General features: G+C 45.1%; 1 protein-coding gene and 1 long non-coding RNA gene across 16 annotated transcripts in view; one reads left to right on the top strand and one right to left on the bottom strand.

Annotated features, from left to right (window-relative positions):
- Nucleotides 1–11,654, bottom strand: part of LOC135235507 (uncharacterized) — a 72,736-nt gene extending 61,082 nt beyond the window's left edge. Inside the window, exon 1 of the long non-coding RNA XR_010324396.1 lies at nucleotides 11,567–11,654. This is a non-coding gene — a long non-coding RNA (uncharacterized LOC135235507). The remainder of the gene's footprint in view (nucleotides 1–11,566) is intronic.
- Nucleotides 1–14,813, top strand: part of LOC135235496 (NACHT, LRR and PYD domains-containing protein 3-like) — a 340,665-nt gene extending 325,852 nt beyond the window's left edge. For all 15 annotated transcript variants that reach the window (XM_064301003.1, XM_064301007.1, XM_064301021.1 and 12 more), the window contains one exon: nucleotides 10,781–14,813. In XM_064301003.1, coding sequence (XP_064157073.1) covers nucleotides 10,781–11,409 — 629 coding nt within the window. In that variant the 3' untranslated portion in view covers nucleotides 11,410–14,813. The remainder of the gene's footprint in view (nucleotides 1–10,780) is intronic.
- Nucleotides 14,814–16,831: the final 2,018 nt, after the last annotated feature.

Raw genomic sequence — 16,831 nt, 5'->3', positions numbered from 1 at the left:
CAAGGAGCACATCAAGGCAACATCATGGTCCTGCAGATTCCTCCTGTACAACATCAGGAGGATTCGACCATACCTGACGACGCACTCCACCCAGCTGCTCGTCCAGGCTACGGTGACCTCTCGCCTTGATTACTGCAACTGTCTCCTGGCAAACCTGCCAGCTTGTGCCATACAGCCACTACAGATGATTCAGAATGCCGCTGCCCGACTCATCTACAACCTCCCCAAATTCTCCCACGTCACTCCTCTGCTGCGATCACTTCACTGGCTACCGGTCGCTGCCAGGATCCAATTCAAAGCCCTGACCCTTGCCTACACTGCCGCCAACAGGACAGCCCCCATCTACTTGCAGGACATGACTCAATTCTATGTGCCTGCTCGATCAGTCCGCTCTGCGGCAGCAGGGCGTCTTGTAACCCCTCCCACCCGCCCAAAGGGATCACAGAGCTTCTCCACCCTAGCTCCCCAGTGGTGGAACGAACTCCCCGTCCCTCTCCGAACCTCCCCCTCACTATCCATCTTCTGCCATGGCCTGAAGACTCATCTCTTCAGACTATATCTAGACTAACCACCACCACGCTGTATAAATATTTAAAAAAATAAAATAAAAAAAAAACGTTTTTCCCTGTCACTTGTTACATGTTGCCCCATCCCTGCACTTCTTGGTAAATTGTATCTGTCCTAATACTGTAGCTTATTCTTCTGCCTAGTTGGCTTTGCAGATGTTAGACCAGGATAGTGTTCATTGTTCTCGGCTAGAAATAGCTGTACAAAATAAGTAATTGTACCTTACTGAACCCGTGTTCAGCAGTTGTCTACGATCATGAAAATGCACTTTTGTACGTCGCTTTGGATAAAAGCGTCTGCCAAATGAATGTAATGTGTAATGTGTAATGTAATGTAAGACTTATTGTCTGGCAGTCGGAGGGTTGCCGGTTCAAACCTCGCCCTGGGCATGTCGAAGTGTCCTTGAGTAAGACACCTAACCCCTAACTGCTCTGGCGAATGAGAGGCATCAATTGTAAAGCTCTTCGGATAAAAGTGCTATATAAATGCAGTCCATTTACCATAAATGCCAAGATGGTTAATTTCGTTAAATTCTGTGTGTGTGATTTCATCGTGTGTTGTATGTTATTCAGCAAATGAACCTTGAGACTCTTAATTCGTTTCGTGAAACTGAAAAAATGTTTATCCCAAAATCGGGATTATCGGGAGTATCTTTGTCACATGCGTGAAGCATGGCCCAGGTAGTCATTTACGGAATGTACACTAATGGGACGGAGTGTGGCACAGTGGGTAAGGAACTGCGCTTGTAACCGAAAGGTCGCAGGTTCGAGTCCTGGGTAAGGACACTGCCGTTGTACCCTTGAGCAAGGTACTTAACCTGCATTGCTTCAGTATATGTCCAGCTGTATAAATGGATACAATGTAAAGTGATATGTAAAAAGTTGTGTAAGTCGCTCTGGATAAGAGCGTCTGCTAAATGCCTGTAATGTAATGTACACGACTGACAAGCCTGACAGATTGAATGTTTGCCGGTTAAGTTTAGCTAGCCAGTCAAATGGCTTGGTAGCCGAAGTTGCAAACTGTTTTAGCTTAGGCTACTGGACTACCAAATACAGCAAGCTGATTACGCTTTCTGCCAACTAAGTAGGCTAAAAGAGGCTAAAAGAAATAGTAAAAATGACTCGGCTACCGAAAAACTTAAGAGGAGGATTATTTTATGGTCGTCTAGTGCAGCTGTAAATAGCACACGCCATAATGAAATCACTACGAAATGGGATGCCTGCATTTTCTGACTTCACACAGGTGGACCGTGGCCGGAGCCGCAATGTCAAGGCCAAGAGGCGCCACCTCCCACCCCAGTGACCATAGACTGTAGCCCCTACTGTAGCTTAGTCCTCCGCAGTAATCCGGAAGTGACGCAAGCTGTACCTCATTGGTCCAGAACAAATATTGGCACTGTGCCCAAATGACGCAATACACCATGAAATCGACCCATGGACCGTCATAAAACGAATAAAATACACCTATTATGACTATTTGTTCTTGTGAGAAAAAATTATTGACTTTGTATTTTGATCGCATTTGTACCATAGACTTACATGGAAACCGGATATGAAAACACTTATACTGGAGCCATCCGTAGTGGCGCTAGTGAGCAACAAGGAACTACAACACCAGGAAATGAGCTTCAAAAACGAAGTCTGGTTTGGCCGCTTGGCCCCAAGCCTACTTTCAATAAAATTACACCTTACCAGCATCCATAAGAAATACAGACTACCATACAGAATGCCAAATACTATGCGCATTGATAGGACCCATTCAAAGCAGGCACATGAGGTAGACAGGAAATCATCAGGTCCGACGAAATTTTCTCGCTGTAACAGAATTTAGTACAATATGCACCAGGGAAATACCCACTGCACAGCATGCAGGGGCATTCTCCAAAGACTCACTAAGTTATCTCAGTCTTGATAGTTCTAAGCATCGCACATCATAAGGTCACATCTCACAAGCATAGAGGCTCTGTCTGTGGTCACACACGGATGTTACATCAGTAATTAGGCCTCTCAGCACACAACACAACAGCACAGTATAGTGCCTGGGACAGGGGTGGTATATCCTCATGGTGGGTGCCAGAGCTTTTCGGGTCCTCTCAGGAGTGCACTCAGGACGGCCTTGAGCTGCATTCCATCCTCCTCGTAGCTCTTCATCGCTCTTCTCCCTCATCGCCACGGTAACTGGGAATGTGGAGACTGGGACAATGCCGCAGGCCTAGGCAGAAGTGGCCAGGAGTGCATACAGAAATACAGAAACATACACTTCCCTTCACTACCTTAAGCCTCCAAGCAGCTGTACACTGCAGAACCCAGCCTGAAGTGCATTAATTACTGCAGGTTTCCCACTGAATCTACAGGAACTGAGGCAGAGCAGTGAAAGAATGGGCAGTGTGCACTCATATAGACATGAAAACTGTTTTTTTGTTCAATCAAACATTTAATTATTTGCAAAAGATTTTAGTTCACGGTTACATCTACAGCAATTTATTAAGACCTGTGGAGTTCTAGAAAAGACTGTTGGAAAAATAATATTGTTGTTCTTTTAAACAGCCACTAGATGGTAGTGGAAGTTCAGTTTCACGCTGAGCTATTTGTTTCATGGGCGCTTAATAGTTTGAACTGTAATCTCACGTTTGGGCTGTAGGAAACATAATAGAATCTGCATGACAAGTAAATTAAGCAGCACTAATAATTTTGCAGAGTTCTGAGAGCTAGCCTTGTAATAACTTCAATAATAATGTCAATAAATGGATTACACAAGCTTTCTCTGGTCAGCATGAAGTTTGGCTTTTTGGGCATTACTGATACACTACGAGTATCATTAAATTGTTGTTGTTGCAGACATCATAAATGGTTGCATGTTTTCACTTGTGAGCAAGAACATGGACACTGATGTTTCTTATTCTGAAGGGGCCCATTATGTTGTGTAAAATTATAGATTCTGTGTTGGCATCATCTGTAGACAGACTTGTGTAATTCTTTCTTTATTAGGACTATATGGACACAGAGGAAACCAGCACAAACACAGGAATGTGCTAGCTCCATGCAGAGAGGACGCAAACCCGGGACTCGAACCCGGCTTTTTTTATCATCACACAGATTGTTTTACCGTGTGTGATTTCAGGATTACACATTACACATCAGTGCTCTTATTTCTCTCTAGGGAGCCACAAATAAACACTAATGTGGGTAAATCCAGACCCAGAGTCAAACCTCAGCGTCAGTCATTGGGCTTCAAGTCATGGTTCTGTGTTCTGTTTCTGCTTTTCCTTTTTGGGCCTCCAGATGGCGGCAATTCAGTTTTGTAGTTCTGTTTGTTCTCCCTCATTGCTCTTCCCTGTGTTTAATTGTATTATTGTTTTCTATTATTCAATTATTGTTTTTTGGTTGTGTCTTTTTATCCCCTCCCTCTCTGATGTGATTGTGCATTGTGTCCTCCTGTGTCTTGTTAGCGTCTTGTCTATTTAAGTTCTTTGTTTCCCTGACTCGGGTGCTGGGTTAGTAACCAATAAATGGCGGGATTCTTGTCGGGATTTGAACCAGGTTGCATGTGAGGACGGATTGTTTTGGTCTATGATTTTGAATTATACGTTTGTTGAAAATCGAATTTGGATCACAGATGAAGTGACTTTAAGAAATGGAGTGTGAAGTGGTGGAAGGAGGAAATAGGAAAAGAAAAAAAAGGAATTGAAAATGAAGTTAAGGATTATAAATATGCATTTGGAATAAAGGTGGATGTGAGGCCCGGGTATGGATGAGAAGCAAATGGCATTTTTAATGACACCCACGGAATAGGGAAACTCATAAAGAAGGAGATTGGGGAAGTAAGAGTATTGAGGGTAACCAGGGGGTTAATTATAATCATGGAGTGTCAGTCGTAGAGACTGAGGGACAAGCCTCTTAAAATAAAAAGACTTGAATCGACAAAAAGTAGTTAGTTTTTTAATGCGAGAAAGAGCGCTACGGAAAGGTGTTATTAGTGGGGTCCCGTTGTCGGGAGACACCAATTGTTTTTTGGAGGTAGAAGGAGTTTTAGGGGCAAAGCGGATGAAAAATTATCGGGAGGGAAAAGAACAAGTATATGGATCAGTAATTTTAGAATTTGAGGGAGAATTACCGGAAAGAGTCTATTTAGATTATTTTTGTTACAGGGTAAGGGAATATGAGAGGGTTCCACTGAGGTGCTATTGGTGTCAGGATTATGAACACCTGGCAGCAGTGTGTAGGAAAAAGAATCACAGGTGTAGAAGGTGTGGGAAAGATGGGTGTTCTGGTGATGATTGTACGGTGTCTAAAGAACAGGCAATATGCTTTCACTGTGGGGAAAATCATGAAGCGGGAGAAAAGCAGTGTGAAAGAAGGAAGAGGGAAAGTGAGGCGGAAAGAACACAAGTGCAGAATAAAATAACATATGCAGAAGCAACGAAGAGAGTGAGGGCAGAAGAGGGAACTGAGAGGAAGGAGCAGAATAGAACTGGAATAAAGGGAACAGATCAAGGGAGATGTGACAAAGAAATCATGCATTTGAATAGAAGAAGGTTTCTGGCATTTATTGCGATGGTGATTAACTATGCAAGCAAGATAGAAACTAAATCAGAAAGAATCAGTATGGTGGTGGATGCAGCGAAAGAGATTTTGGGTATAACGGATGTGAAGGGGGACAAAATACGGGGAATTTTGGCGAAAGGGTTTGGAGGGAGTCAGATGCCAGGGATAGAGTGATATAGCAAAAAATCGTGGTTCAGGTATGGGAGGGTGGGGCTATTGTTTTATTAAATTTTTTTTGAGAACTAAATCAGATGCCAATGTACACAGTAGGGGGCGGTAATGCACCAATTTAGGTTTTCCAACCGCCATTAAAACCAGAGAAGAAGAAGAAGAAGAAGAAGAAGAAGAAGAAGAAGACTCGAGTTCTGGTTCCTTGTGTTCTTGTGTATGTATCTGCCTGCTTGTGTTTTTGTGTGTTCTGCTTGTGTTCAGCCTGCTTGTGTTTCTGCCTCTGTGTTTTCCGCCTGTGTATGCTCTGCTTTTGTGTCTCCCGTGTTCTGCCTTGCCCGTGTTCTGCTCTGTGTTCATTTGGATTTTGAAAGTTTTGCTTTTTCCCTTTCTAAAGATTTTCGTGTTTTAGAGAGTTGCCCTGTGTGGCCTTTTGTTTGTTATTATTTATTTTTGAAGTAAAGGTCTTTGTTTAAACTTCCCTTTTGAATTTCCTGTGTTTTTCACTCCGCACCTGGGTCCTCACCCCCAAAACGTGACAGAAGGAACCAGCCAGAGCTGGACCCGGTGGAGTTTTTTTTTCCTTTTCCCTTTTCCTGCGTTTTTTTAGGGTTTTTTTGTTTAAACATGCCACCAGTGTGGTGGAGTAGTAGCGTTGGTGGGGCTGTAGGGGGCAGTATTTCCTCATTGATCGAGTAGAAAACCAGTGTCCATGGGTTCATTCCAATCACTTATTTTCACTCCTTGAATCTCTTCCTAGTGTCCTTTCCTCTCTTCTTAGCGCCACTGAATGAAGGACGTGAAGGAGAGATGCAAGGATGAGATACGAGGAGGGAGGAATTGAGGCAGCATGTGTTAGGCAAATGGAACGTCCTTGCTTAGCATCAGTTTGAAGCCAGGCCATGTACAGTCAGCAAATTTGGAGAGGTGGACCACAGGTAGATCATTTACACGTCACACGCTCCAAAAAAGATGTATCCTCACTGAAGCATCCTCCAGGAGCCTCCTTGCTCCTCCAAGGAGCATTAAACGGATTGGAACGTCCTTAAAGATGGCGGATTGATTGATTTCCAGGTTACGCGAGGACCAAGATGAAGATGGATAAAATAAGCAATTGGAATGAACCCCTGGTGTAATGACACTGGTGAAGGAGAAGCTCTCTACAGAATGAGGCGTAAAGTTGAGACTCAGGCTCCCTGAGGCCATAACGTTATCTCAAAGTGATAGGATGGTTTCCTCAGTTCAGGTAACTGACCATCCGCAGGTTCTGATTGGTTCAATAAACCCTGACCATCCTCAGGTTCTAAATGGTTCAATAAACCCTGACCATCCTCAGGTTCTGATTGGTTCAATAAACCCTTCCTCTCCATGTCAGAGTGTTTCTGCAAAAAAAAAAAAAAACAATCCTTCCTTGCACCATGCAGTGCTATATCTCTGTACTGGATGAGATTGACTAATATAAAACAAGATATTTCTATACAGCATTTGGGAAATTATCAGTCTGAGTCTATAAAAATTAATTTACTATGAGAATAACATTTGAACAGCTACATTTTTTGCCAACGAGCTACCCCTCATCTCAGGCACAAGTAATTTCCTGAAGAATCTATAGGGGGTTGGGGTGGATAAATATGACATATTTACTGAAATACAGACAGTACTGAAGAAAATGAGTACTCCGCATCCTTTAACATGGGGGTTATCAACCTTTACTGATCCAGAGACCCCCCCCTCCCCCAGGCTCAAAGGCATCCAGGAGACACTTTTAAGTTAAAAGATGATATCTATTTTTAAAAAAAGGTTTTAGAAAGTTTGTGTGCTTTGTGGGGGGTGGGGGTCCACAGTGTGATTGCAGACCATGTGGTTGGGGGGGGGGGGGGGGGTGGTGATGGTTTGAGAGATCAACAGACCCCCAAATGCAAACTAAATCTTTACCAGAATCATTAAATGCATTTGTGGTGGAGTGGGCGTGGTTTGAGCGTCGGCTGCAGAGAGAGAGAGAGTGAGAGGAGCGGCTCTCGGACCCTCCTCCCAGTTTTCTTTAACTAGGTCCAATATCCCCCGGGGTTTCCTACCGAACAGTAGTTCAAAGGGAGAAAATCCCGTGGGGGCCTGGGGAACCTCCCGCACTGCAAACACCAGAGGAGATAACCACTTATCCCAATTACGGCTATCTTCATGAACGAACTTCCGGATCATAGACTTCAACGTTCTATTAAAACGCTCAACCAGCCCATCCGTTTGGGGATGGTACACGCTGGTTCTAATAGAATGAATGCCCAATAACCCGTACAGCTCGCGTAGTGTGCGTGACATAAACTGGGTGCCCTGGTCAGTCAGAATCTCTTTCGGGATTCCGACTCGGGAGATTATTTGAAACAATGCCTGCGCAACACTTTTTGCCGAAATGCTGCGCAAAGGAACTGCTTCGGGATACCTTGTCGCATAATCCACCAGAACTAACATGAAACGGTATCCCTGCGTGCTCCGATCAAACGGCCCGATGAGGTCCATCCCCACTCTCTCAAAAGGGACCTCCAGTAGCGGAAGGGGGCGCAACGGCGCTTTTGGTATAGCCGGGGAATTTACTAGTTGGCATTCAGGGCACGACGCACACCACCGACGCACATCGGCCCAAATGCCCGGCCAATAGAAGCGGGCCATTATCCGGTTCAGTGTTTTCTCATACCCTAAATGACCAGCCATGGGGTTAAAATGAGCCGTCTGAAAAACCATTTCCCGAGAGCTTTTAGGCACCAGCAATTGGGTGATTTCCTCGTTAGTCTGAGTGTCACGACACACTCTGTATAACCTATCCCGAATTATTACAAAATACGGGTGAGTGAGTGTTGCATCAGGGCGCACCTGTTGACCATCAATGGACATCACGTGGTCAAAGGCAAAGCGTAGGGTGTCATCACGAGACTGCTCGAGTGGGAAATCCTCCATGGGGCGAAACACCGGTACCTGCGGAGTCTCCCCCAGAGGCTCCACTGGTGCCGGCTCCCCCTCTGCCGCGTCGGACGACCCCGCGTCACCGCTGACAGCAGCACACACATCACACAGCCCTACCCGTCGTGAACGCACCCCCCCTACCTTACCAGCTGCCTGGCGAAACCCCGGCCAATCAGTGCCTAAAATCAGAGGGTGCGAGAGGCGGGAGCTAACCGCAGCCTTTATTTTATGTTTTTTTCCTTGACACCGAATTTCCACTGAGACAATAGAGTACTCGTGTAAATCCCCATGCACACATCTTATAGATACCCTTGATGCTTCTAACAACGCCTCGGGTCGAACCAGGCTTTGTCGAATCATGGTCTGCATAGTCCAACAGCGCCTGGTGTTCACTCCCTTGAATCCTTACCGGAATACAGTACGCTCCGTCTGGGTCGGGAGCGGAGGTGGGCGGGCCGACAACACGAACCACCTGCCCCACCTCCATGAGCGGGCACTCGCGGCGCAGGTGACCCGGTTGTCCGCACCGCCAACACCCCGGTCCGGGCGTCTGAGGAGCTCTCTGTGGTTCGAACCCCGCCGCCACTGAGCCTGGGGCTGGGGAAACAGGAAAAAAAGGGTTGTTACGGGAAAAGGAGGGGGTTTGGGCACGGGGAAGGGAGGAAGGAAGGGGGGGAGGAAGGGAACGAGGAGGGGCTCTCCGGCGCGGAGCCGTGTCTGCCCGTCCTTGCTGCTGCTGCTGCTGCTGCTGTGACTGGCCGCGGGGGTAGAGCGCCAGGTGGTCCTCCGCCAGGGTGACGGCGGCCGCCAACCCGGTCGGTCGATGGCACCTCACCCAGTTCGCCGTCTCCCCCAGGAGGCCATCGATAAACCGTTCAAGTGTCACCAGCTCTACCACTCCGTCGGCTGACCGGAGTTCCGGTCGGAGCCACCGACGCGCCATGTCCAGCAGTCTCTGTGCGTAGGACAAGCTGATCCGGCGGGCCGGCTCTGTGGTTGGCGTGAAGCTGGACTCCCTGGTGACAGTGGCGGAAAAGAGGACACTAGAAAAACTGCTGGCAATTCTGGACAATACCAGCCATCCCCTGCACACTGTCATCAGCAACCAGAGAAGTATGTTCAGCGACAGGCTGCTGCTCCCGAGGATCAACACGAACAGACTGAAAAATTCCTTTGTTCCCCGTGCCATCAGACTGCACAACTCCAAAGTTGGAAGGGAGAGGAGGGGGTGGGGGAGGATAGGTTAGGTCTGAGGTCTGAGGAAGTAGAGTTAGGCCTGATCACCTGAACATCATCATCATCACACTGAACAGTCTCATTATCTATTGTTTACTACCTATTTAATTAAACTGGAACAACCGCTGCTATTTTATATAACCGCTGCTGCTTTATTCTTTATTTATTTTCTTTATTTATTTTCTGTATATTGTTACTATCTCTATGTTTGGTGTGTGATGTTTAACTTGTTAACTTTTTAACTTATGGTGCTGTACTCACTGGAAACCTGAATTTCCCTAAGGGAACTTCCCTACGGGATCAATAAAGTTTCTATCTATCTATCTATCTATCTAGGCGAACGGTCGGTCCTCTCCGGCCAGGGCCGTCTCCCTGAACCGTCACCGGTGTTCTTCCGGGCTGTATCCCAGGCGGTCCAGGACCGCCTTCTTTAGGTTGCCGTAGACCGTCCGCGCTGTGGGGGGTAAGCTGTGTGCCACTCGTTGTGCTTCCCCAGTCAAGAGGGGCAGGAGGCGGACGACCCACTCCTCCTCCGGCCATTTACTTTCCCTCGCGGCCACCTCAAATCCCTCAAGGAACGCCTCCGCGTCGTCCTCCGGGGTCATTTTTGGTAGATGGAGAGCTACGGGGGGTCCGGTCTGTCTCTCTCGGGAGCTGGTTTCTCCCGCAGCCGCCAGCTGCAGTAGAGCCTGGGTCTGGAGGGAAGTTTGCGCCCGCAGAGCCTCTAGCTGTTCGGCGTACATCGCCGCCTGCCTCTCCTGCATCGCCGCCATCCCCTCCAGCATCCTCGCCAGCGCCACCACCGGTTGTGGCGTTTCCCCCTGCACCTGGCTGTGTTCCATGCCGTCTCCTGTGTGTTTAATACTCCCCCCGCACGGGCCACCACTGTGGCAAGCGAGTGCCACCCCTCCTGTTTAAACACACACTCACGGGAGACAGTTGTTTCCGTAATCAGCACTTCCGTGCTCTTTTATTTTCAGATGCGTCTTCTACAGACAATTTACACAAAACACGACGGTTCCGCAGCCGTCTTGTCATCAGCCCCCTCCTCGCTCCAGCTTCCGGTCTTCCTTTTAAAAACCCCAGGCTCACTGTTGAAAGCAATCAGAGGCAATCAGCGCAATTAAACAATTAACAATTATCTGCGCTGATTACCTCCAGCTGACAGTTGTGACGAAGGATCCGAGAGCCGCTCCTCTCACACTCTCTCTCTGCAGCCGACGCTCAAACCACGCCCACCCCACCACACACACATAATGATGTGAATATTAATAATGATAATTAATCTCATTAATGTCTCTGGTGTGCAGACGGCTGTCAGCTCACACTGGATCCAAACACAGCGTGCGAAGAGCTGTCTCTGTCTGAGGGGAACAGGAGGGTGACACGCACACCGGAGAGAGAGCAGCCTGATCCTGATCATTCAGAGAGATTTGACTCTGTGCTCCAGGTTGTGTGCAGAGAGAGTTTGTGTGAGCGCTGTTACTGGGAGGCTGAGTTCAGTGTGCCTGAGGGGTGGGGAGGGGTTCTTATAGCAGTGACAGATAAAGGAATCAGCAGGAAAGGATGGGGTTCTGACTGTAAGTTTGGATGGAATAAAAACTCCTGGAGTCTGGAGTGCAGTAAACCCAGATACTCTGATAAACCCAGTTACTCTGTCTGGCACAATAAGAACGAAACACACATACCTGCCCCCACCTCCCCCTACCGCAGAGCTGGAGTGTGTGATGATGATGATGATGGTAGAGGAGTGTGTGTGTACAGGGTAGGAGTGTGTGTGGACCGTCCGGCTGGCACTCTGTCCTTCTGCAGCGTCTCTGACTCTGACACACTGACCCTCCTGCACAGACTCCACACACACTTCACTCAACACACACCCCTCTGTGCTGGATTTGCAGTGTGTAAGTCCTCCTCAGTGTCCCTCTGCCAACTGGAGTAGAGACACACACACACACACACACACACACACACTGAGATACACATAGACACACCCACACCTACACACACTCATGTACACATACACACACACACCACACACACCACACTCATGTACACATACACACACACCACACTCATGTACACATTCATACACACACCACACACACTCATATACACATACACACACACACACACACACTCATATACACATACACACACACACACACTCATGTACACATACACACACACACCACACACACTCATATACACATACACACACACACACACACACGCACACGCACACTCTGATACACATAGACACACCCACACCTACACACACTCATGTACACATACACACACACACCACATACACCACACTCATGTACACATACACACGCACCACACTCATGTACACATTCACACACACACCACACACACTCATATACACATAATCACACACACACACACACACATACACACACACACACCACACTCATGTACACATACACACACACACCACACACACTCATATACACATACACACACACACACACCACGCTCATGTACATATACACACACACACCACACTCATATACCCACTCACACACACACACACACACACTCATATACCCACTTACACACACACACTCATATACACATACACACCACACTCATGTATCCACTCACACACACACACACACACTCAATCACACACACACACACACCCACACCTACACACACGCATGCACACACACACACTCATGTACACATACACACACACACACTCAGATACACACAGACACACCCACACCTACACGCATGCACACACACTCATATACACATACACACCACTGAACACACACCTGTCTGTGCTGGATTTAGAGCGTGTGACTCCTCAGTATCCCTTTGCTCACTAAAGTAGACACACACACACACTCTCTCACTTACACTCCAGCACACACACATACTCTCACACACACCCTTTCTCTCTCACACTCACACACACTCACAAATACACACACCGATGTACACTCATGCACACACACCCACACATGCACACACTCATGCGCACACACTCACAAACTTACACACACGTACACACTCTCTCACACCCAATTACACACATGCACACACACACCTACACACATGGACACACACAATCTCTCGCACACACAAACACACACATTCACCAGTGCACTCTCATGCGCACACACACATGCATGCATACGTACATACACTCATAACCGTATGCACACACACACACACGCAAAATATGGCAGTGTAAAATGTTTTTGAAGTAATAACTCTCTCCTGTATCTGCATCTTTGTATAAGAGAAGCCAGTGGCACTCCTCCACTTAAATGTGCATTTTACTAGTTTTTACAGTTGCTTATATTCATTTTCATAAGAGTTCCAATGTGCAAATTTATGTTGGCAAATGCAGCTGATAAGGAGAATGCAAAATAGTCACTGCGGTGTACTTCTTTCCTTTCATTACTGTAAACAATGATTTCTTATTGGGTCAGGAAGGATTGGGGTTTTTTTTAAGCTGTTGCTTTAATTTTCTGTATTTTCAGACAATAATCTTCAATGATTAAACCTGAATTACAGAAAACATCAAATGTGTTGGTGTTATGATTTATTATTGTGCGATGTATTTAACTCCTGTGACACAGTAGTACTTATTTCATATTCCGTAGGGGATTATGTTTGGGCTCAATATGAACAGATCAGCATGGGGTTAAAATCTGAACAGTTGACATTCATCTACAATAGTGGAAATAAATTATTTAATACATTATAAGAAAAGTTGTGTAGTGTCTGATGAATGGTTGCTTCTGTTACTGTAGTGTAACCACAATTGAATACATTTAGAAAAGTCACTACTTGTCTATTGAGCAGGTGTGTTTATATTACCTCTCAAAGAAATGGTTTTCCTGCAGGTTTTAACCTGTATCTGCTGCACATCAGTTGAATGGATTAGACCACAACTGATGTGCACACACACACACACACACACACACACTCTCTCTCTCTCATACTCAGTCACTCACACACATACCCTCTCTCTCTCACACACACACTCACATCCACAGTTACACACATATTCACGCAATCTCACGCACACACACACACACAAACTCATGCACTCACGTACACACACATACATGCGTGCAGAGACACAAACACGTGTCAACACACACACACACACACACACACACACACATTCTCATTCCCATACGCATGCACACACATGTATAAACACAAGCGTTCTCTTGCCCATACACACACGCGCACATACACACTCATGTACTCACACAGACACACATATTCATGCGTGCACACACATTATACACATGTCTACACAAACATTCTAATACCCATACACACACACACACTCACACACACATTCACAAAGGCACACTCATGCACCCACACACACACACACACATACACACACACACACTCTCTCACATCCACAGTGTTCACTCAAACAGACGCACACTCACACACAGACACACACACACATGTATGAACACACACAAACACATTCTCTTACCCATACACACACGCACCCGTGTGCACACACACACACATACTCATGCACTCACACACATGCAGACATACACACATACATGCGTGCACATGCACACACACATTCTCTTACCCATTCACACAATCAACCCGGGCACACACACACACATACTCACGCACTCACACATATGCACACACATACTCACATCCACAGTCCCTCCCACAAACATACGCACGCATGCACAAACATTCACAAATACACACACACGTCAACACACTTGCACCCTTCCTTGACCAATGCCTTACCAGTGCAATTTCAGCTGTGCCCAATATTAACCTCAGTACAGCTTAAACCCTGTACATAAGAGTATGATCTTTCAGCAGGTTCAGGTTAAGCACTTGCTGTCTAAATGTGATTTTATATTTTTACATGTTAATGCATTTATATTTCAAATGTTCAAGGTGTGTTTATGTACTTTTGATTATTAAAAGATTAATATAACATTGAGTGTAATAATGGCAAAATATGGCAGGGTAAAATGTTTCTCTCCTGTATCTGCATCTTTGTATAAGAGAAGCCAGTGGCACTCCTCCACTTAAATGTGCATTTTACTAGTTTTTACATTTGCTTATATTCATTTTCATAAGAGTTCCAATGTGCAAATTTCTGTGGGCAAATGCAGCTGATAGGGAGAATGCAGAATGGTCACTGCAGTGTACTTATTTCCTTTCATTACTGTAAACAATGATGGGTTGAGTTTTCTTATTGGGTCAGGAAGGATTGGGGTTTTTTTAAGCTGTTGCTTTAATTTTCTGTATTTTCAGACAATAATCTTCAATGATTAAACCTGAATTATAATAAACATCAAATGTGTTGGTGTTATGATTTATTATTGTGTGATGTATTTAACTCCTGTGACACAGTAGTACTTATTTCATATTCTGTATGGGATTATGTTTGGGCTCAATATGAGCAGATCAGCATGGGGTTAAAATCTGCACAGTTGAAGCAATGACATTCATCTACAGTAGTGGAAATAAAATCCATTGTAAGATAAATTGTGTAGTGTCTGATGAATGGTTGCTTCTGTTACTGTAGTGTAACCACAATTCAATACATTTAGAAACGTCACTACTTGTCTATTGAGCAGGTGTGTTTATATTACCTCTCAAATGAATGGTTTTCCTGCAGGTTTTAACCTGTATCTGCTGCACATCAGTTGAATGGATTAGACCACGAAGCCAAAATCAAGGCAGAAGTGTAGTTTGCATGACATCCAGTCTCTGAGATGTTCCTGAGACCCTACAGTTTTTTAATTTTTTCAGATTAATTTCTAGTAACTGCAGTCACACATTACAAAGGCATTACAGTATGATATGATTGCTTTGACTCAATGTGCAAAACACAAATTGCTGTACCTACATACAAAGTGCAAAATTCTAAATTTTCACAGTACTGTCACTTCATATTAAGTCCAAATTGTTATTGCTAGACATGCAGATTGTGATAAAGTCAACGTGTGCAATCCTGTCTTGTCACTTCCAACCACATTGCCCAGGTGAGTTTCATTGCAGCACGATTGGTAATCCCTTCAGCACTACATAAAAGGCTGATTTACAGCACTACATTCAGCACTTTCTGACAACATGGAGCAGCCCAATGCAGTTGGTGTTGATGGACAAATTTAGATCATGATCAAATTAATTTAGAGCCACTGTGATTGACCATGTTATAAATCCAGGCCTAACAATGAGAGAAGCTAGAAGGATTGTACAGCCAGACTTTAAAAGGTCAACAGTGGCCTCTAATAAGAGTTTTTGGACTGAACATTGATTAGTCAATAATTGCAAAATGTGATACTGTAATTACATCTGATGAAAAACACTTTTTCAACGTACAGAAATGCCAAGTTACTCACACACACAAAGCACGATCTATAAGTCTACTTCAAATCTACGCCTGCCATTAAAAGTATTAATATTAAAATTGTGCCAAGTTACATGAAACAATATTGGCTATCTTAACTCACACAAATTAAACAAGCTGTATTCCACAGCAATGCTGCCCAATGTTTCCTGAATTCTTTCAAGTAATTTGGCCTTGTTAAAACATTGTTTTTGAAACATAGCAGAACAGCTGTGGTATTCGAATCTCTTTGTGCATGTGCTGTGGTGTGTGTATATAGTGTGTGTGTGTGTGTGTGGGGGGGGTGGGGGGGCTGGGGCCTGGCAGACTGTGTGTTAATGTACTCTGAGGCAGTGTGCATCAGTGTGCTGTGTGTGCTCTGTATACAGCAACAATAAGCATCGTCAGTGCGTCGACCAGTGCATTTCTTTGAAATTACACCTCCATCCTCATGCTAAATGGAATTTAATAAAATCATTATATATTGTGGCAGGAGCTGGAAATGAGCAAAAGTATTTTTTTGACGACTATCAGATCTGTGAGTTTGTTGGAATGCTGTAAACACAAAGCAGATGCATTCTGCCACCTGGTGGCCATGTGACAATGCTGCAAGTGCTCCAGAGGTTGAGTTTCAAGGCAGAAGTTGACAGGTTCTCAAGAGTTCACTGAACTGAAAGTAAATTACAATGTAAGAAAAAGAGAAAAAGTAAAGAATCATCAATGCCGTACCTAACCTTGTGTGGAAAGGGCAGTGGGTCTTGTTTTTGGTATCATTGAGTCTAAATGACAGCACTATTTTCTCCAAAAAATCTATTGGAAGTGATGTCAAGTGATCATGCTGGCTTTTTAACATGATTTTTGACGGTACTATTCTTTAGAAGTATGTGGTCAAAATGTAACATTAATCAATGAAAGGGTAATGATAGACTATGTATGATCCCAGCAATATACAAATTGTTCTTGATTGTTAATTAAGACATCA

The sequence above is a fragment of the Anguilla rostrata genome, chromosome 12 (genome assembly GCF_018555375.3).
Source record: "Anguilla rostrata isolate EN2019 chromosome 12, ASM1855537v3, whole genome shotgun sequence".
NCBI classification, from domain to species: Eukaryota; Metazoa; Chordata; class Actinopteri; order Anguilliformes; family Anguillidae; genus Anguilla; species Anguilla rostrata.
This window is presented reverse-complemented; position numbering and strand designations above follow the sequence as displayed.